We start from the raw sequence: 22,900 nt of genomic DNA on the forward strand, positions 1-22,900 counted from the left end.
TACAGTTGGCTGAAGATTCCAAACAAACACAATGGATGAAGGCAGAGTCAGGGGAAGAGGAATTCAAGTCAGAGGAGGGAGAAGAGCTGGCCATGGAAGAAGAGGAGCAGGCCAACGAGGAAGAGGAGTTCAAATCAGTGGAGGAAGAGGAGCAGGCCAACGAGGAAGAGGAGTTCAAATCAGTGGAGGAAGAGGAGCAGGCCAATGAGGAAGAGTAGTTCAAATCAGAGGAGGAAGAGGAGCAGGCCAACAAGGGAGAGGAGAAAGTCCAGGAGGGAGAGCAAGACAACCTCGCACCATCATTACGGACGAGATGCGAGCAACAGTCATTGACCATGTCATTGTCCATGGCATGACAATGGCTGTAGCAGGACTGTGAGTCCATCCAAACCTGAGTAGGTTCACCATGGCCACCATTATCAGGGCATTCAGACAACCACAACAGGTATTGTACTCTATTGCTTTCTTTGTCACAATACAATAGACTGAGTTCTCCGGCGCCAAAAGATGCGGATGAAACCGGTCTATAGGGTTCACTTTGAGCGCAACTCTGCGCGACACAAAGACCTACGTTACGAGTACGTGCAAGTAAGTATACATCCATGTTCACAGTACAGTTAGTGGACATACTGTGTTGCTCAGTGGCCTACATTACTTCTGGTCAATACTGTGCTACCTGATTGTTCTGAACACCTGTGAACTTTCACATTTTCACAGAGGATATTACAGTCGGACGCGATGGCCAGACCTCATGAGTACCTCTTCCTGGATGAGGCTGGCTTCAACCTGCAGAAACGAAGGCAAAGAGACCGTAACATCATTGGCCAAAGAGCCATCACTGAGGTTCCTGGCAAACAGGGGGGTAATATTACTCTTTGTGCAGCCATGGGTTTGAAGGGGCTTGTCCACCGGCATGCTGTCCTTGGGTCTTACAACACCCAACGTCTCCTCACCTTCCTAGAGGAGCTAAAAGACATCCTCCTGGACCGCCAACAACACCATCATGGGCCCGCACATCACATTTATGTGATCATTTGGGACAATGTACAATTCCACAAAACAAACCAAATCAGAGTGGTTCACCACCAACAGTAACCACTTTTTAAACGTCTGTCTGCCACCCTACTCCCCTTTCCTGAACCCTATAGAGGAGTTCTTCTCTTAGTGGAGATGGAAGGTTTATGACAGACAACCATACACTAGAGAGAACCTTCTAAGGGCAATGGAGCTGGCCTGTGTTGACATCCCAGTGGAGGCCTTCCATGGATGGATTCGCCATTCCAGGGCGTTTTTCCTGAATGCAAAGTTTTGCCTGGCAGGAGACAATATAGCCTGCGATGAGGTGATGTTGCCCGATGCAGCTCAGCGACATGATGCCGCACAGTGATTGTGGTGTGTGTGTGGTGTGAATAAAGTAAATAAAAAAAACTTCACACCCTGATCCATTACTGTAAAGTTTCTATAAATATTCATTGGTATGGGATTTAAATCCTGCCATGATTCAAAACTGAAAATACAGTCTGAAAGGTTGAAACTAAGTGTTCGAAAACTCAAAATCTTACAAAAAAAAGTTTAGCAAGATCGAAAAGTAAGATTTGCAAGCTTGCAAAATGTAAAAAAAAAAAAAATATATCTATGCAAACATCATGTTGTTTTTGAGATTTCCTTCTTCAGAACTGCGGAAAAAAATGTACGATGTTGCGCAAAGAATTTTTCAGAGTTTCAAATTTGAGTGTTCTCCCACTGAATTAGATTGTTTTCCAGGTTTGAAACCTTGTAAATGTTGATCTGAAAACTGGTGTGCGAATGTGTGAATTTTTTTTTTGAAACTCTGAAAACAGAGCTTTGCATATGGAAGCACATGGGTAGCGATATTCAATTTGGAATGTAATATGCAAAATGACAATGCAATATGTAAAATGACAATGCATTTCTGTATTTACATTTTCATTTTCCAATACATTTGTGCAACGTTTGGTGCAAAATGAAAACGAAAATTTAATTACATAATTTTCATTTGCCATTTCATACACCAGTTTTAATATGTAAAATGAAAACTAATTTTAACGCTTTATAAGTTGCAAAATGAAAATGAAAATGTATTACAGAAATGATTAGATATGTACAGAGGTGGGTAGTAACGAGTTACATTTACTTCGTTACATTTACTTGAGTAATTTTTTGGGGTAACGAATACTTTTCGGAGTATATTTAAAGATGGGTACTTTATACTCTTACTTGAGTAAATTTTTGGGGAAAAATCTGTACTTTTACTTCGTTACTGTGGGCGACGCTCCTCTCGTTACTTTATCTTAATGCAATAAATGTTATAATGCTTCAGTTTATGCCAAACGCGCCGTCTACTTTTCTCTGGGCAATGAGCGATGCCCATTCGCGAATGATTCATTCTTTTGAGTCAATTCTGTTCAAAGGCTTGATCAAACCAATTGGCAAACGAGTGAATTGGTTCATGAATCAGTTTGAATGAGTCGTTCAGTTCCCTGCCGCACGCGCTGAGCGTCTGAAGTGGTTCACTCGGAGTTGTAACGTTTAAGAACAGAAAGAGCGTTGAAAACGGGGCTGGAACTGCACTGAATTGAAATCTGCAAAGGTTATTATTTGCTAGCGATGGAGATCCTTATTAGATGAACACCGCGTGTGCTGTCTACTGTTTAACAGGTAATAACTTGGGCTACATTCGATTACAGTACACGATACCACTGTGACATTAGTTTGTTGTACGTGTTTGGCTTATAACAGAGGGGAGTCAAGTTGAATGCAGCTTCCAAAAGACAAAACATAGCCGATTAAGATTTTATTAATTTTAATACAATCTCACTGGTGCAAGTACGTTCAGCGAGTCATATTATCAGCTGCTAAATTCAGATCTGTGATTGCTTGCTGGCGCTGAGCCAGAGATAGATGCGTTTATACAGCCTTGCGCATTATAACAAATCACACATGATTCTTTTGAGCTTATTAAAGCATTGGCCAATCAGAGGCGTTCAGATGAGTCATCGCTAAAATGCCGGTGCTTCCTTCACTCGCTCACTGACTGAATAGGCCTACCTCTTTCTGGCGAATTCTCTCGCAGGAACAACAAAGTGCAGATGTGTGTACGAATCTTTAATTAAGATATTGATTTCACAGTGTTAACAGTTTCAGTGATTTTAATGGGAGTTTCTGAGAGTGATTGAAATCTAGACTGTCAGTGAAAATTATCTTTAATAATGTAAATGTTATTTGCTCTCTTTCTGAACAATGAAAGATAAGTAGCAATATTTATATCACATTAACTTTCAATGTTAAATTCACATTTAATATAAAGTCAGTCGTATTAAAAATATGTTATGGCATGACACCTATATCTGTTACTTAAGTAAACAGACAGGGTTTTATAATAAATTACATAAATTGGAGTAAAGGCTGATGAAATATATACATTTATACACGCACACATACATTACATACATTTTATCTATATATCTAAATAAAAATAGGCTCAGTATATATGACCCAAAGTAACTAGTAACTAACTACTTGAGTAGATTTTTTATCCGATACTCTTTTACTCTTACTCAAGTAACTATTCAAGACTAGTACTTTTACTTTTACTTGAGTAAATATTTCTAGAAGTACTTTTACTTGAGTACAGTTATTGGGTACTCTACCCACCTCTGGATATGTATAACATGTTCAAGCAAAAACTGTGGCAAAATTATCATTTAAATGCTATTTTTCTTAAATGAATTAACACTCACAGTCAAGACACTTACGATTGCATTTTCATTCAGTGTCCCGCAATGAATGTAGCAAAATTCAAGGTGCACATTGAAAATGCATTCCGAGCCGATCACGTGTCCGCCCCCTGGCGCCATGTCAATTACTGCTTGAACAAGGTGGGGCTTATAGAAGGTCAGAGACTCAAATCTCAAGAAGAGGATTCAAGTAAGAGAACATGGACAAGACCGTTGGTCCGTGTACGATTTGATCATTTCGGTTTATGGCTTCAATATTTCATTCGACATTACAGTCATACAGACATTGCTTCACTCGCACTGACTCTTATTCTGCCTGAAAGAATGGAAAGACCGAGCTGAAGGTTGAGCGATTCGACCAATCAGATGAAAGGAGCGTATCAGCGCCGCCCACAAGTGCGAATGTAATATTGAAGCCATAAACCGAAATGACCAAAACGTACACGGACCAACGGTCTTGTCTATGTTCTCTCACTTGAATCCTCTTCTTGAGATTTGAGTCTCTGACCTTCTACAAGCCCCACCTTGTTCACGCAGTGATTGACATGGCGGGAGGGGGCGGACACGTGATCGGCTCTCAATGTGCGCCTTGAATTTTGCTACATTCATTGCGGGACACTGAATGAAAATGCAATCGTAATTGTCTTGACTGTGAGTGTTAATGCATTTAAGAAAACTAGTATTTAAATGATCATTTTGCCACAGTTTTTGCTTGAACATGTTATATCTAATCATTTCTGTAATACATTTTCATTTTAATTTTGCAACTTATAAAGCGTTAAAATTAGTATTCATTTTACATATTAAAACCGGTGTATGAAATGCCAAATGAAAATTATGTAATTTAATTTTCATTTTCATTTTGCACCAAACGTTGCACAAATGTATTGGAAAATGTAAATGTAAATACAGAAATGCATTGCCATTTTACATATTGCATTGTCATTTTGCATATTACATTGCAAATTGAATATCGCTACCCATGTGCTTCCATATTTGCAGGCTTGCAAAGTGGTAAAAAAAAATTACATCTCTTCAAACATAATTTTGTTTTTGAGTTTGTTTTTGCACTTCAGAAGTGCAACACTCTTTTTTATGGTGTTGTGCAATCATTTTTTCACACCAGTTTTCAGATCACTCTTTACAAGTTTTCAAATCTTGAAAGCAAACTATACACTGGGAGAACAGTGACAAATTCGAAACTCTGAAAAAATGATTGCACAATGGTTGTGTGCTGCAGCAGGTCTGTGGCTGAATCGCATGTCAATGTCAGGAGTAACGAAAGGATGTGGGTTCAAAGACCTGCTATTTGTGTCGTCGCGTTTGTATATGCTTCTGCAGTAACGGGACACTTCCGCTATTGCACTCACGCACAGACTGTCCTCCAGACAGCATTAGACTAAGTGCTCTCCGACAGACTCCAACAATTCCCATGAAGCCACGTTAAGGAAGAAAAATGATGACATATGTCTTTGAAACCAAAAAGAACGTTGAATAGCACTAACTGAAAAACATAATGCACTGCATTAAGAGTGCTTGCATTTAAATGCCTTGTATTTCCAAGGCTTTGCACTGGCATTCTCCATTGCACAAACGGGAGCTGCAGGAATATGATCATGATCTCCAGCTGCTGTCAGTCACTCACCAGCAGGTGACGCAAGCGGCTTTTGATGAAGACCAAAGCGACAGGTGACAAGGGATAGTTCACCAAAATACTTTGCAGATCTTTTTTATGCTCAAACAGCAACAGACTAATAAAGTTGTAAACCTGAAAAAGCATAATAGGATCCCTTTAAAGGGATAGTTCACCAAAATAGCACAATTATGTCATTAATAACTTACCCTCGTGTTGTTCCAAACCCGTAAAACCGCCGTTTATCTTCAGAACACAGTTTAAGATATTTTAGATTTAGTCCGAGAGCTCTTAGTCCCTCCATTGAAGCTGTGTGTACGGTATACTGTCCATGTCCAGAAAGGTAAGAAAAACATCATCAAAGTAGTCCATGTGACATCAGAGGGTCAGTTAGAATATTTTGAAGCATCGAAAATACATTTTGGTCCAAAAATAGCAAAAACTACGACTTTATTCAGCATTGTCTTCTCTTCCGTGTCTGTTGTGAGAGAGAGTTCAAAACAAAGCAGTTTGTGATATCCGGTTCGCGAATGAATCACTCGATGTAACCGGATCTTTTTGAACCAGTTCACCAAATCAAACTGAATCGTTTTAAACGGTTCGCTTCTCCAATACGCATTAATTCACAAATGACTTAAGCTGTTAACTTTTTTAATGTGGCTGACTCTCCCTTTGAGTTCAAATAAACCACTATCCCGGAGTAATTCATGTACTCAAACAGTACACTGACTGAACTGCTGTGAAGAGAGAACTGAAGATGAACACCGAGCCGAGCCAGATAATGAAGGAACGATAGACTTGTTCTCGAGTCAGACCAAACTTCCCCTGCTGCAGAGCGCTCTGATAGAAGGAACGGTGAGATAAGACTATTTAATAAACTTAATAATAAATTGTTCACAAAAAAAAAAGGTATTGAAGAAGTATATAGGGTGAGGGCTAGAAATGCAGGGAAATACTTATTTTCTCATATACTAGAGGATCTCGAGCAGTGAATTTTGCAGTGGAGTATTGTTTTTTTTTTTGTCATTTCAGTTTCTTAGAGAAAGAGCTGTAGCAGTGTGGACTCTTACAACCATCTACCTGTACCCACATCTCCTCCAACCCTCTTTAATAGCAACATACTCACTTCCATCTTCCAGAATATAATGGATTCTTATGGTGTGGCTTGTTACAGAGAGGTTAATCCAGGTAACTCACACACAGTCACACGGAAGCAGACGCAAGTCATTTTAGTTAACTAAAGTTTGAGACAAACATAAATCCCATCACAGTAAATGTCTTGTGTGTGTTTGTTCCCTTCTCAGCTGTGTACACCACTGTTACTTTTCCCTTCCTGTTTTTTTTTTTTTTTGTGATGTTCGGAGATGTTGGTCACGTTTTACTTAAGACATTGGCTGCTCTGTGGATGATCCTGGAGGAAACAGACCCTAAAATGAGGAACAACACTAATGAGTTTTCTTTTTTTTTTTTTTACACAACCTAATCTTTTCAGCTGCCATCCAGACTAAGAAAAACATTTAAATAGAACATGCTATGCAGTTTTGGGATTATGCATTACTGTTCAAAAGTTTGAGGCCGGAAAATGTTTTGTTTGTTTTAAAATAAGTCCACCCCAAACTTTTAAACATATTGTACCATATCTATCTGCTTTCTTTGCATACATCTCTTCTAGAATGCACTTTAGGTTTGTACAGCATTTGTCTGTTAGTACTTTCTGTGTGTGATTTTGTGTATGCTGTTTGCTGAGAGATATCTGATTCTTTCAATGGGGTTGTTCTACATTTATAATGAGTGCTTCAGTAAAGGACTCGGCCCTCTTTCTTCTGGCTGACACCTCAAACCCATGATGCAGCACTACAACTGGAGGTATGCACAATATTACATCCAAGGAAAAGATTAACCATAAGGTAGATTAAAACTTAAATATTTAACTGTGTTCTAATGAAAAGGAAATGTGTTTCCTCAGCAGTAATGGTGAAACATTTCAACATCTTTTTTTTTTTTTAGAGCAAGACTGTAAAGAGTTAATTCTCCTGAAAGTGAAAATCCAGCCATCATAATCTCATGTTATTCCAAACCCATAAAATACTTAATGAAACCTGAGAGATTGGTCCATGCAGCCAAAACTGCATTCAGAAAGGTATCTCAATTGTAAGGGAATAACAGGGAACGATATGGGGTGAAATAAGGCTGTTCTGGCATCTTTGATTAAAAATAAATGAACAAAATCAATTTAATTAGTAAATAATAAAATGTTTTGAATATATATTTGAACTGAAATCGTAAAAGTATCACAAACCATAACAATGTAACCAACATAGGTGATTGTAGATTGCAGAAAATACAATAATGTGAAAAAAATTACATTAATGTGTTCAAAATGTTCAACACAGAAGAAAATAACATCACATGATGCTGGTTGCATGATGTTGTAATTAACCATTTTTAGGGGCAAAGGGTTGTTCATTAAGTAAATGATTCGTATTTTCAATATTTTTTATTTAACTTAAACTCAGTTCTTTTTTTCTAAAGCATTTAGGTTTTAGAAATAAATGTAATATTTAATTTAATCCTCACATCTCAGCTTGTCTAACAGCTGGATGAAGGCCCATCACTGTCATCTCAACCTTGCCAAGACAGAACTGCATGTGGTTTCATCAAACCCATCGTTTCATCACAGTTTCACCATCAAGTTAGGCACATCAACCATAACTCCTTTAAAAACAGCCAGAAACCTTGGAGTTATGATTGATGATCAGCTGATTTTCTCAGACCACATTGTTAAAACTGCCTGTTCCTGCAGATTTGCTTTATTCAACATCAAGAAGATCAGGCCCTTTCTTTCGGAACATGCTGCACAACTCCTTGTTCAAGCTCTTGTTCTGTCCAGGCTGGACTATTGCAATGCTCTCTTGGCAGGTCTTCCAACCAGTTCTATCAAACCTTTACAATTAATCCAGAACGCAGCAGTAAGATTAATTTTTAACAAGCTGAAAAGAAAGCACATCACACCTCTGTTTAGCAATTTGCACTGGCTATAACTCCTCAAGTCAAGGCATTGATGTTTGCCTAAAAAACCACCACTGGCTCTGCACCCATTTACTTAAATTCATTACTTCAGACTTATGTGCCTTCTAGAAGCTTGAACGCCGCTTTATTGTGCCATCCCAAAGAGGCACAAAATCACTTTCACAGACATCTCTTCCATCTTTATTTGACCCTCTAACTCAAGGACTCTCTATTCTAATTCTATTTTTTTTAATTGCCCCTTTTAGACTTGCACTCTATTCATTTACTGACTGATTGTTTTCTTTAAGCTTGTTACTTTTGTTACTTGTTTTCTCTCGGAGGACGAGGTTTGGAGAGCACTAAAGCGAGTGAATGTAAGGAAAGCAGCTGGACCTGATGGGATTTCTGGCTGTGTTCTGCGGTCCTGCGCTGCTCGCTGGTTTGTTTACATCCATTTTTAATGAGTCTCTTGCTACATCGGTGGTTCCCACCTCATTCAAAAAATCTGTCATCATCTCTGTGCCTAAGAACAATAAACCCTCTTGTCTGAATGACTATCGTCCAATTGCCCTCACATCAATAGTTATGAAGGTCTTTGAGGGACTGGTTAAAAACGTCCTCTGCTCCTCCATCCCGGATACTTTGGACCCTCTTCAGTTTGCCTATCGCCCAAACAGATCCACTGATGATGCCATCTCTTACATCCTACATTCTTCTCTCACACACATTGACAGCAATAACAGGAACTAAGTAAGGCTGCTATTTATTGACTATATCTCAGCTTTTAAAACTATAGTCCCCTTAAAGCTAGCTTCTAAACTCATAGACCTCGGCCTGAATTCTTCACTCTGCAACTGGATTCTTGATTTCCTCACCGGCAGACCTCAAGTGGTGAAACTAGGCCAGTACACCTCCAACTCAATCACCCTGAACGTAGGAGCCCCACAGGGCTGTGTCCTGAGTCCCCTGCTCTACTCTCTCTACACACATGACTGCGTGTCTTTGCACAGCTCCACATCTATAATCAAATTTGTTGATGATACTGTGGTTCTGGGCCTCATTCACAACAATAATGAGACCGCATACTTGGATGAGGTAGAGAAATTAACATCATGGTGCCAGGACAACTGTCTCTCTCTGAATGTGAGCAAAACTAAAGAACTGATTGTGGACTTCAGGAAGAGACAGCAGCAGCCCTATACTCCTCTTATGATCAGCGGGACCCCTTTGGAGAGGGTAAGCAGCTTCAAGTACCTTGGTGTAAACATCCCCGAGGACCTGACTTGGACTACTCACATTCAAACACAGGTTAATAAAGCCAGGTAAAGACTGTACCATCTGCGACAGCTGAGGAAATTCAGGGTCTCACCAGCAATACGGAATACTTTCTATTCAGGGGCTATAGAAAGTGTATTGACTCAGTGTATCTCAGTGTAGTATGGGAACAGCTCCAGTCAAGACTGCAAAGCCCTGCAGAGAGTTGTGCGCTTAGCTGAGCGCATCTCAGGGTCTGCTATCCCCTCTCTGCAGGACATTTACCGCAAACGCTGCAAAAGCAGAGCTGTTAAAATCATCAAAGGCTCCACCCACCCCAGTTACCATGTTTTCATTTTGCTGCCATCTGGTAAGCGCTTCCGTAACCTGATGGCAAAAACCGAGAGACTCAGGAGGAGTTTCTTCCCCCAGGCCATCAGGCTCTTAAAATTCAAAACCAACCTCTTAACATCTTCCTGTCTCCGCTTAATGTTCACTTTATCAGTAAAATATTCATCATTCACTACCTCACATTGACACACTGACAGTGTCAACCTGTTTGCACATTTGCCACTTGTACATTACTTTGTATCTTAATATTTAAGACTACAGTATAATGCACATTGTACATCCCTGTGTATCTTAATATTTAAGACTACAGTTTACTTTCATGCACATTATTTTGCGTTTTTTATATTTTATTCTTATTTTTATTGTTTACTTTTATTTCATTCTTACATAGCTATATTTATGTATATTTTCATCTGTGTTATTTTCTTTAATAATTGCACTGTCCATGGAGCGGACCTGACTCGCATTTCACTCCTGGTTATATATGCTATATATAATTTTGTATGTGACGAATAAAACAATCTTGAATCTTGAACCTTAAAAAAACAAACACTAGCTTCTCAAGTCCTCTTGTATTCAGTTTTCTTTTTATTTAATTATACAATTAACAAAAGCAAAAAAAGGCTACTAACACTAGCTTGCACTATTCTTTTTTCTACTCTTTCTGTTTTCGTTGTATTTATTATATGATTAAGAAAAATAAAAAAAAAACAACTTGCTACTGCGTTAAGCTAACTGAGACTTGTTACAACACTTGAATGTCATTGCTCTCTTGTTGATTTTGATTGCTTCCATTGTCCTCATTTGTAAGTCTATTTGGATTAAAGTGTCTACTGAATGTCTACATGTAAATGTATATAGATAATGTTGACGTTATTTATTTTTTTCCTTATTTTGAACTTGAGACCCATTCACTTCAAAAACCGAGACTGCTAAAACTGTAATTAAAGAGACATCAAAGACACAGTGGATTAGTTTTGTTTTTGATGTTAATGTGCCACCAAATACATCCAAATGTATTTATGTCTGCGCATATCTTATACATAACTCCAGACTGCTTTCTGAAAGAGGGGCAATTCAAGGCAGGTTTTGCTCAAGGATGGATCAGAGCCCACTGTTCGTGATCCAGCTGCACCTCCAGAAGAAATCTCACACATTGTATTTTTATGATTATTTGCCAATCGCCTTTCTTCTTTCATGGAAGAGGGGGGTGGGGTGAGCAGAGCTCATTAGCATTTAAAGATGGTGGCTGTGAACAGAGCTGTTTTAGATGAGGAATTTTAACCAAAGTATGTTAAAGACATTTCAAAAGGCCCCAGAGAATCATAAGAACTTGTGGAAAATGGGCATCTGATGTCCCCTTTAAAATAAAAATAGAAAACCATAATTACAAACTTTACAAATATTTCACAATATTATGTATATAATATATGTGTATTTACACTTACCGTCCACACTGGAGACATTTACACTGGCCTTCTCAGAAACAGGAGGAGCAGCGCCCCCTAGTCACAGACACCAGCTCTATAAACACTCCTCTAGAAGACCAAGGGTGTACTCACACTAGCCAGTTTGAACCGTGCCCGAGTGCGTTTGACCACCAAAGCACTGTTCGTTTGACTAGTGTGAGTGCTCCGAACCGTGCCCGGGCGCAGCTCGATTGGCCGGCCCTGGCCCGCTTGGAAGAGGTGGGCCAGAGCACGGTTCAGTTGGACTCTGGCGCGGTTCGCATGCAGTGTGAGCGCTAACCGTGCTGGAGCACGGAACAGGACGCGTGGCGTCACGGTTTTGCGACGCTCCAAAAGTGCAGCTGCAAAGTCCTTGCTGCACTTCAGCTGGTACCTTGCAAACCTCCTCATACGAGCAGCACGATTACGTGAAAATTTTCGCGCCACTACACATCTGTTTAACAACAGTCTGTGAGAGGGCTGTGGACCACCATGGATCAAACGACACAAAATTATCCACAAAGAAAACAGAGCGATGGACTCCATTGTGTTCAAAGAGCGCCGCTCTTCCTGTTTATCCCGAAACCGTCGCGTACCATAATGACGTAAGCGTGCTCCGGCACGAATGCTGAAACCATAGACAGTAAAAGAAATGGACACAGCGACCCCATTTGAACTCAATTGAGACAAGTGAAGCCCGTTTTTAGCTATTTTCAGCACTTCCGTTTCTGACGCGCAGACTCAAACTAAGCTTGATGATCATCGTTAATCTTGCAGAGACTGCGAGCTTGAGCGGGGAGTTCTTTGGCGTGAGTGAGAAGGAGTAAGTATTCTGATTAATTATTTTGTATAGTATTTTAAAATGTAACGCCAGTATGCCATATTAAGTTAATTGCCTGCGAGCTTCTCCTCCTGTCTGTACGGTAATGCGACAGAGAGTCGAGTGGTTATGACGCAATCGTTAGCCTATTTTTACAAAAACTGTTTCTACGGGGCCATAATGTAACATAGAAGGTAATGGAGCACTTTATACATTGTCGTGTATCTTTAGAAATAAATAATGGAAAAATGGAGTCTTTAAACGCCTCAGATGTAAAGTTATTCGCTGTCAAAGTGACGCCAAAATGAATGGGAGGTCAATGGGATGCTAACGCAAGTGAAGTTCTGCTACAAGATGGCAGCATCCAGCCGACTTCAACTTCCGGTCGGCTTCCTTGCCGCCTGGGCTGAAACCATATGTGAGTGCAGGTCAGAGGGGGAGTGGGGAGGGGGGACAATCGTACTCGGGCCGGTTCATGGCAATCGTGCCTAGTGTGAGTACACCCCTAGAGGCAGGAGGAGGAACAGAGGAAAAGATCGAGACACCATTTCACATACGAAGCTCAGCACTAGAAGACTCATGGACACCGCTGAAAGGCTAACATTCTGGTTGAAAGTATTCATATACTTAATCGTGCTTCTTTACCTCTACAGGGGGTTGATTGCACAGAGGTTTTGAATGTCTGGGCTGCATCTCCAACACCGCTTCGTACCTTCGACTTTGGGCCCTTTGCCTCGCACATGCATGTATGCAAACACTCACAAGCATCTACGAGTATTGTATGTTCACATATAAAGCTTAAATTTGTCATAGAAATGAGTGCAGCCATTTATAACTTGAATATGCAACATTTCTGTTATAATCTGCTTCCAGTTGTTTTTATCTCTACAAGTACAAGTTATTATGCTGCTTGATTTTGAAAACAGGTATTTTATTTATCATATTATTTTAATGTATTGCTGTAATTATAAACAGTTTTAACATTTACTGCACTTTTTATTTCTCTAGTTACAGGGGCGGACTGGGACCAAAAAGTGGCCCTGGACTTTCTGGCCCACAGCAGCCCACCACATCAAAACGCAAACGCCCCTGTTTTGATGTAATTTATTTATTTGATATTTAAGTATACTGTTTGGGGATTTTAACCAATAGGGCAACTGATCCTCCATTGAAAAAAAAAAAAAAAAGATAACCTGCGTGCTGCAGCTGTTCATTTAGCGACTCCTAGTGAGCGATACATGTTCATCACGAGACAAACATTCTCCTAGAACTCACACTTTGCATTCAGTTAACAGATGCATGAATATGCGGTAATATAAGTTCATGATCCGATTCGTGAACAGATTATTCTCTTGAGTAAATCTTTTAAAATAATCATTTATTTTGTTTAACAAAAACATTGTGGAAACCAGTGGTTCACAAACTGGATAGATCTGAGGTGGCTCGTTCAAAGCACGCGCTGTGAGCAGCATTTCAGACAATGCGCGTACAAAGAATTAATTCATCTTTTGGGTATCCTAACTTCTGAATGAACAAATACACACACAATTATTTCAAAATAATTGTCTCTGCAAGTATTCTCGTAAACACAGTCGGTTATGTTTTAAGTGAACGTATACAGTGGCCTGCTGCTCAGAGAAATTCGCTGTACCAGATGAATCTGTCTCTCTCTAAATTAGACGAAAACGCGCTTGTTGGCTGCGCGATCGACTCACTCATCCATTTGCGTAGAAAAGAGATGTAATATTATGATTTCCGTCAATTAAAAAAAAATATATATATATATATATATATTATGTATAGTTATGTATAGTGGCTAATGAAATGTTACTCATTCACAGAAAATACTTCTGCATTGCAAAATAAGGTGGATAGAATAATAAGTGCTGTTGTATATGCTTAATTAGTTCTGTATTTGTGTGGGTTGTAGTGGTCTGAGGTTCTCTGGGTGATGGTGATGAGAATTTCACTCTTGTGGCAATGCTATGGCCTCTGTGCTTCTTCTCTGTCTTTGTCAAGGCTGTGAGCCTTCATGCAAACCCCGTGTCTGCACTGGTGAGAGAAATCACATAAAAATAAACCAACTAGTGCAGTGGTTGTCAACCAGGGCCAAGGCGCTTCTTGAGGTCCCCAGTAAATCTTAAAAGTTATGTACATTTTTCATTTAATCTCAGTTGAAATGCTAAAAACACAAAAGTAAAGATTTACAACATCTAATATTAAAATAAAATAAAAACATTTAGACATCTGAAATATATATATATTTTTGAGTTTGAGTATGTTTGAGGGCCTTTGATTATCTTCCATCATGATTCTACAGGCCCCCTGCCCCACTCGCCATTGCCCTGCAGGGGGCCCTAACTTAAACTTCAGATACCAGCAAAATACTGTATCTGACCATATTTACTGCTCCCTGGTGAAGAGGATATACCATATGTGTATCTAAGTTTACTAGATTACTAGGCACGCTAAATGACATTCAGTGAGGCAATACATTCATAAGAGCCGAAATTTCTTTATTTAAACATATCAAGATGAAACACTCTGGTTTCCACCATGCAAAAATTAAATCTATTCTATGAAGCTGATCAATGAAGTATCAGTCACGAGAATTTTGAAGACTTAACTGAATTTTCGTGGTATGTAACTTACTCTTGATGAAGAGTTAAATTTTTCACGTTTGATGCAAGGTGGAGTTTTAAGTTCTGGATACAAGTTCAACCCTTTTCTTTTCATCAATTCAGTATTTAGAGTAAATATAAATATTATTACCATATTTCATTTTAAAGCTGAATGTGTTAACCTAGTAGTGAAGCGTGATTCATTAATGGGTTTGTTTACCCTGAAAAGAAAAAAGTAACCATTAACTCACCCTTGCGTTGTTCCAAACTTGGTATGACTTGGTTCTTTACTTGCTGCAGAGCCAATGGACAAAGCTCGACGTCCAGTTCTCTTAAGGGTGAAGATTAAAGGCCCAACCACACAGAGATCTTAATGCTGAGCATAATGAGGATGAATTACAAAAATGCAGAATTCTAATAAAGGCTTTTGGAACTTGAGAATATTTGGATTCTTCATGATCACGGTTCTTAACAACCCTTTCACATGCAGCAGGTTTTAGCTGTTTTTTTTGTTTTTTTTTTAATGCAAGTGCAAACTTTATAACCTTTTATAGAATAAGGTAAAACAAATGCAATCTTACCTGAAAGGTGGTATTGAGGAATTAGGAGGCTTGTATACAGCAAACATAAGAAGCTAATATTTAAATTCTGCACATGCTCACAAAAGATTGAAATCACTAAAACTTTAAGTACTACCCATTAATTTGCTTAAATTTGTACTATTATCAATGCATGTTGCTTTGGATAAAAGTGTCTGTCAAATGCATAAATATAAATTATTGGCATCAAAATGGATTAAACTGATTAACTGTTTTAATGGAATGTTGTATTTAAATATTCACACAGAAGCGGTTTTGTGTAAATCTGAGTTCTGATGTCCGTTATCAATTTAAAATGTTATTGTTTTTCATTTTATTGAGCTGAATGACACATTTTCCGAAACCCATGTTATTGAACTGATGTCAGCTAAATAAACAACCATTTCAGTAATTTAACTCAAATTGTGAAACTCATGTATTACATAAATTCAATGCACACAGAGTGAAGTAGTTTAAGTCTTGTGGTTCATTTAATTGTGATTATTTTGGCTCACACTTAAAAACTTCTTCAATGAACTTCACAAGGAAGGAATGGACTGAGGCTGGGGTCAAGGCATCAAGAGCCACCACACACAGACGTGTCAAGGAATTTGCTGAACCACAGACAACGTGTTGTCCATTGTGTTTTTTTGAGAGCCAAAGTCACTGCACCCATTTAACAAGAAATTGTGGAGCACTTCATGTTTCCTTCTGATGACCAACTTTTTGAAGATGCCGATTTTTATTTTCCAGCAGGATTTGGCACTTGCCCACACTGCCAAAAGCATCAAAAGTTGGTTAAATGACCATGGTGTTGGTGGCGTTCTTGACTGGCCAGCAAACTCACCAGACCTGAACCCCATAGAGAAAATGAGAAACAAGAGACCAAAAAAGGAGATGAGCTGAAGGCCACTGCCACAGAAACCTGGGCTTCCATACCACCTCAGTAATGTCACAAACTGATCACCTCCATGAAATGCCGAATTGAGGCAGTAATTAAAGCAGAAGGAGCCCCTACCAAGTATTGAGTACATGTACAGTAAATGAACATACTTTCCAGAAGGCCAACAATTCACTAAAAAAATTTTTTATTGGTCTCATGAAGTACACTAATTTGTTGAGATTTGGTAGGTTTTTGATAAATGTGAGCCAAAATCATCACGATTAAAAGAACCAGACTTAAACTACTTCAGTTTGTGTGCATTGAATTTATTTCAATACACAAGTTTCACAATTTCAGTAGAATTACTTAAAGGAACTTTTCCAAGACATTCTAATTTATTAAGATGCACCTGTCTGTAGTCATATGACAAAATATTCATGAATTCTGTGCTAAAACACAACATGTGACAAAACATTAAGTCAAACACATTGTTTGCTTTCCATTTTTAATTTTTCTGCTTTTTCATGAAAAAAAAAAAAGATTTTTTTTTTTTTTTAAAGTCTTCAGAAAATAATTGCTATTGGGTTGCTACAAGTTGCAGTTAAATTATAGCTTTCCAAGGGTAAATGAACAAGTCTCAACTGTGAGCAACCCTTTCCTTGTTTAGGCAGGACAGGAGAAGGCAGGTGAATCACCCATTTGGGCAAGCAAGGTACAAAACATCAGATAAAAAAAAAAAAAGTGACTTTGTTTGGTACGAGGGAGTAAAAACTTAGTGTGAGTGAACGATATAAAATGGTTGGCTGCAGTCTCTATGATTCAGATTCATCCTGTACTGCCACTATATTCTTTGATCAAGTTGTGGTGGAGGAGAAGTATCAGGATTGGCCAAGTCTGTCATTTTCTTTCTCCTTGCTTCAACTCGTCTGCGTCAACAAATCATCAGAACATCAGTGGCCACACCTGGACTGAATTTCTGATCAAACCATCTCTTCCTCATTCACCAAATCCCACCTTGGCTAGATTCTGAAATTCAGTCTGAAGCATATTAGCAACATCTTGTGAAAGACTCACTTTGGACTGAATGCCCAAAGAAGAAGAAGAAGCCACATGCTGAATGTGTCTGGATCCGTCACATGGGTTGTGGGAATAAAATCCTCCACTTCACTCGAAGACGGCGGATGAAATATCCTCTCCTGTCAAGCCTGTTTTTACCTACTTTTTCTACTAGAACAACAGCCATATCCTTCCATCCGTCTCTTTTCTTCGGCCTCATCCTCCCATTCAGGCCAGATGAGCCTGTATTGAGTGGGATGGAGCACTCGTGAGCTTGCTAAGCATAGTTGTGCGGAGACTGTGTGTGTATGCATGTGTGTGTGTATGTATGTGTTTATGTTATGATATTCTCTGAATGAGTTTGTCCTCGGTCAGACAGAATACAGTGCAGTAGGACAGGTCAGAGATGAAGTTTTCACAGCCACGTCGAGTCACATTCCTACAGCCCCGCAGATCCAACAGAGCCAGAGCCGATAATCGCTTCATATAGGACAGACAAGCATCTGTCAACTTATTACAACCTTCAGAGATGAAGAACAGATTAATCCACCAACTGTGAGTAGTATCAGACTTTAGCATTACATCACTTGCTTACCAATGCAGTGAATGGGTGTCGTCAGAATAAAAAGTTCTATCAACACCACCGTAATTCACAAGCAATTTGTATGACTCCAATCCATTTTTAATATTCTGTGGAACGAAAAGCTGTTTGTAAGAAACAAATGCACTGAAACATTTAACTTCAAATCATTATTAAATACCTCTATCCATAATACTGCTTTCTGCAGTGAAAAAAGTTCTCGTCTTCATCAGGAGACAAATATTTGACTCATTCTGATGGCACCCATTCACTGCAGAGGGTTCATTGGTAAGCGATGTAATCTTTTTGATGTGATCTATGTGTGAGTAATTTGTGTAATGATGTAACCTCTCTAAATTTGTTCTGATGCAGAAACAAACTCATCTACATCTCTGATGCTCTGAGCGTGAGCAAACTGTCAGCAAATTGACATTTTTACATTGCAACTTACACATTTATTTAATTAAAACTAAATTAAGATTTTATGACCTTATATTTGATCTGGAACTGAATTTAAGACATTTAGATTTTGGTGACAATCTAGCTTGGGGACCAGTTCTTACAATTAACGCCAACTTTTGCATCAGTAAACTCCTAATTTGCTGCTAACTGATAGTAAGGTCATGGAGTGGGATTAAGGGATATAAAATATAGACATGCATAATAAGGCATTAATATGTGCTATATATGTACTTATAAACAGTTAAAATGTTAGTAATATGAATAGTACTAATAAGCAAAAAGTTAATAATGAGAATCGGTTCCTAAACTAAAGTGTTGGCAAGATTTGAGTTTGCAGCACCATTTGTGATAAAAATGTTGGAACAAATAAAGGGTACCTGAAAGATTAAGCTGTCTGAGTGTGTTGCGAGTATTGCAGCCAGTAGCAGTTAGCAGGTTGATGGACTGGTCTGTGAGTCCCTGGCAGTGGGACAAATCTAACCGGCGCAATGAAGGCATATGTCTAACGATCATCTTTAAGGTGGAGTCGCTCACATCCAAACCAGCCAAGCTCAGAGTGAACAAACCTCTCAGCCGACTGCGACTTTCACTGCCTGTTCGATGAGAAAGTAGAGGTGAAAAAAAGTACATTTCTGTTCACACACTCCCATTAATAATGATTATGAGTGCCTCACCTGGCTGCACAATGAGGTCTTTTATCTGTGAATCTTTGACACCCACGGTCCAGCTCAGGTCAAGTGTTCGCAAACCCGGACAGCTCTGTGAACTTAACGCTGACACACACAATGAAGAACAACCTGACATTACTAGATCTTTCAAGCCTGTGAGGGGGAAAAAAAAACAGAAAGAGAGAATATTTTAGTCTCAAATGTAATGCATGCTTTATTTTAAAGCAATTTCATGTAAACATTAAAACATCAGACATTTTCAAAGTTTAAGACTGTTAGATCTATAAAAGGCTGAGAACTGGTACTTGGGAGGTGATGAATGAGCCAGGCAATCTGCTTCTTTGATACTGGTGTCCAGGAGAGGTCAAGCGTCACAGGTTGTCGTTTTATGATGGCTGACAGAGCCTGAGGACTGAGTGCCCGACATCGACTCAGATCTATCTGTGTCCATAAGCGCTTATCACAAACCCTAAAGCAGGAGAGAACCAAAAACAATTACTCTGAGAGAAGGGGAAAAAAAAATCATAAATTAACCAAAATGATCAAGATCAGGAACGGTCACAATTATGAAAGAAACTGCATATGTATGTATATATATATTCCTTTCAGGAAGATACCTTCGCAGATGTGTCTTTATATTTTGTTTTGTCGACCCCCACAACATAGTGTTGTTAACAACAGATTACTGAAAAGGGGATATTATAAGAAATAGAAGCACAGACTTTCTGATAATCAACTCTGTTTTTACTCTGAAGGCATAGCTATATTTCAGCATATATACTATATACTTAGGTGCGACTTATAGTCCGAAAAATACGGTATTTAATTACATCGCAGACTTTGAGACTTGATTATAGCACTAGGCCATATCACAATTCAGGTTTTATTATGCTTAATCATTCATGTCTAATGTGAAAAGGCCTTTTGTTTGATAAAAACAAACAAACAGAAAAAGGAAATTAAAGGAAACACCCCAGCTTGTTAAAAAGGATCTGTTGAGGCTTTAACTGTAACTACTACACTTACCACTTGTACCAAGCCTTGCAGACTCTCATACACACAGCCATATCGATCCGACCCAAGTAACGGAACACTGACATCCAAATGTCCTTTTCGCAGCCACGCTCGTTCCCTACATCACAGAATGAGGGATGAGAGAGGAGGGAAGGAGGAGAAGAAGTGGCGATTGCTGGAGGAGGTGGTGGTGGAGAAACAGAGGACCGAGAAGACATAGAAGACTGTGACTCTGTGTCTCGCTCTCGACCATCCTGGTTGGAGCTCCGCCTCATGTGGCGGCCGGACGTGTGGATGCTTTTGGATTGAGAGAGGCCATTTCCGGCTGGTGTCGGGGTGCTGTTCCTGAGACGAGTCTTGGGTAGCATTTTGCGCTGGTTGAAGCCAGTACCGCTAGGTGTTCGGGGAGACATAGCCGCCTCCAGTTTGGGTACAATGGAACCGGGGTCACGTTTGGCCTTTGGAGGACGCTGGAGGGTCACAGTCAGGTAGGAATCGCTCAGCAGGTCATCATTCAAGTCTGAGACTAGTAAGACGGGTGGGTCAGGATCAGAATCTGATTGGTTCTCTCCATCCTCATCATCTTCATCTTCCTCTCCTCCATCATCTAAGTCTCTCATCTCATCATCCTCTCCTTCAAAGTCCTGTTCCTCACTGTCTTCCTCATCATCATCATCCTCGTCATCATCATCATCATAGTCGTCAACTCTTCGCCTCCGTTTCCTTGAACGATGCTCCTTATCTGACCGGCCAAGATGTCGCTCTGCATCACTTTCATCCTCCTCCTCATCATCATCTTCCTCATCATCATCGTCGTCTTCATCATCATCATCTGTTTCATAGCGCCGTCGCCTCATGTGGGATCCTCCTCTTAGCCTAACCCGACCCCCTCTCTCCCCTCTTGCTCCGAGCCCCCTCCTCATTTTCAGCGAACTTGTTGCCAAGCTGCCTCCCCCTCGACTCCCTCGATGTGAGGAGCCTCTCCAAAGCCCTCGCCTACCAGCTCCATAACCCCGGCGGGATGAAGAGACCCTGCCCCGGACTGATGACATCTTGGCACTATCGTCATCACTGCCTGAATCACCATCGTGTTCCATCCCATGTCGCCGATAGATCTTAGCCACGCGAGGATCAAGAGATAAAGACTTGCGTTTCTGAAAGAGAGAAAATAACATGTAAAAGAGAAAGTAAGAAAAAAGGTACACTAAAGCCACCATTAAACAATCTTTAAAGAGGACATCAAATGCCCATTTTCCACAAGCTGGTATGATTCCTTAAAGTCTTCATGAAAAGTCACATATTTTAGTTAAAATTATTCTATCGTCGTGTAAAAGAACAGCCTTTTTACTAGTTGTAGACCTATATATCGCAAAGGCTGATATTTGGCCTTTTTCAAATATTGGCATTGGACGATAAGTTTTCTGCTTGGTCGATGTGCTCGAGGCGGGACCTTTATTTTGATGGCGCTGAGAGCGGAAGCGCCTGAACGTGCACAGTGCTCACACTTAACGACTTTATATCGGTTATCGGCCCCTCGCTTTCCAAGATATCAGCATCACAAAACTCATTTCGGTCGACCACTACTTTTTATCTTGTCAAAAACAATGCTTAAAAAAATAATGCTTTTTCATTACAAATTTAGAAAATCATTCAAGCACTGATATAAAAAAAACTTACATGTGTTTTAACACCTTCCAGTTTTAGCTGCAAAACAGAACAACACACTGTGGTTAATATGAACTTCAAAAGTCTCAACAGTGATGAACACAGGATCACTGAATGGAATCACACTAGCTGCAAACACAGAGCTGATTCTGAAACCCTCAGTCAGTCAAAGCAGGGGGCACGATGATGATGAACAGGGCAGGGAGGGCCAAAAAGAGAGAGCGAGAAAAGAAAGAAGTGGAAAAAAGAAGGAACAAAACTGGGGGATTTACTGCAAGATGTAGAGTGAGTAGAGAAGGGAATACATAATAAAGAGTAGAGCAGCTGTGCATGCGGCAGCAGTGGTGTGAGGAAGACTGAGCCTCTCACCCGCTTCCTGAGCCGCTGCTCAGGGGCTGCGGCCCATTTCTGGAGCGACCAGTGAGAGAGAGAAGAGGGGGGTCGCCCGACCCTGTGCCATGCCCCGCCCTCACCCCCAAGCCCCCCTGACCCATCCTGTGCCGCGATGTCATCACCACTGCCTGACGACTAGCACACAGGAAAACAAGCGTTACTGTTACACACGCAGATCGGAGTGTGTACATCACAGTAAGCTCTTGGCATGCATCTTTCTACGTGGTGTAAAGGGGTGTGAATGAGTGTGTATGAATGTAGGCCTGCAAAAGCTAGTAGCATTAGAACAAACACTCAAAGCTTCCTTCATTTCAAAGGCATGAATGTATAATCAAACAAGAGGGGGAGAAGCCCTCTTAAAATCGTGTGGGTCAATGTGCTTATAAAGATGTGTTTTACCTCAGAATCGGTCTCTTTGCCCACAACACATTTAGGACACTCCCAGCAGCTTGGTAGGTCTTTGTTTATCACTCCCTCACCAGATGTCTACACAGACAGAAGACATAAGATTCATTACAACAGTGAAACTGTATAGATTGGCACTGTACTCGTATCATAAGAACAAATAAAGCTGTCCATTTCACAAAAGATAGCAAATGACAATGAAATGAGCAATGACATAAAAATAAATTAAAAATAATAAAAAAAAAAAAAAAAAAAAGATTTTGAGTATACTAAGGGTATACATTACCATTCAAAAGTTGTTT

General features: G+C 39.8%; 1 protein-coding gene across 6 annotated transcripts in view; it reads right to left on the reverse strand.

The window, feature by feature from the left end:
* Positions 1-17,127: 17,127 nt before the first annotated feature.
* The window catches only part of LOC132142595 (lysine-specific demethylase 2A-like), a 28,453-nt gene continuing 22,680 nt past the window's right edge, over positions 17,128-22,900 (reverse strand). For 4 of the 6 annotated variants that reach the window (XM_059552578.1, XM_059552579.1, XM_059552576.1 and 1 more), the window contains exons 15-22: positions 22,593-22,679; positions 22,170-22,328; positions 21,813-21,839; positions 20,148-21,289; positions 19,427-19,590; positions 19,128-19,274; positions 18,831-19,046; positions 17,128-17,932 (exon numbers count right to left, since the gene is read on the reverse strand). In XM_059552578.1, coding sequence (XP_059408561.1) covers positions 17,751-17,932; positions 18,831-19,046; positions 19,128-19,274; positions 19,427-19,590; positions 20,148-21,289; positions 21,813-21,839; positions 22,170-22,328; positions 22,593-22,679 — 2,124 coding nt within the window. In that variant the 3' untranslated portion in view covers positions 17,128-17,750. The remainder of the gene's footprint in view (positions 17,933-18,830; positions 19,047-19,127; positions 19,275-19,426; positions 19,591-20,147; positions 21,290-21,812; positions 21,840-22,169; positions 22,329-22,592; positions 22,680-22,900) is intronic. The other 2 variants (XM_059552577.1, XM_059552580.1) reach the window with 2 other exon arrangements.

Source organism: Carassius carassius, chromosome 6 (assembly GCF_963082965.1).
Source record: "Carassius carassius chromosome 6, fCarCar2.1, whole genome shotgun sequence".
Taxonomy (NCBI): domain Eukaryota; kingdom Metazoa; phylum Chordata; class Actinopteri; order Cypriniformes; family Cyprinidae; genus Carassius; species Carassius carassius.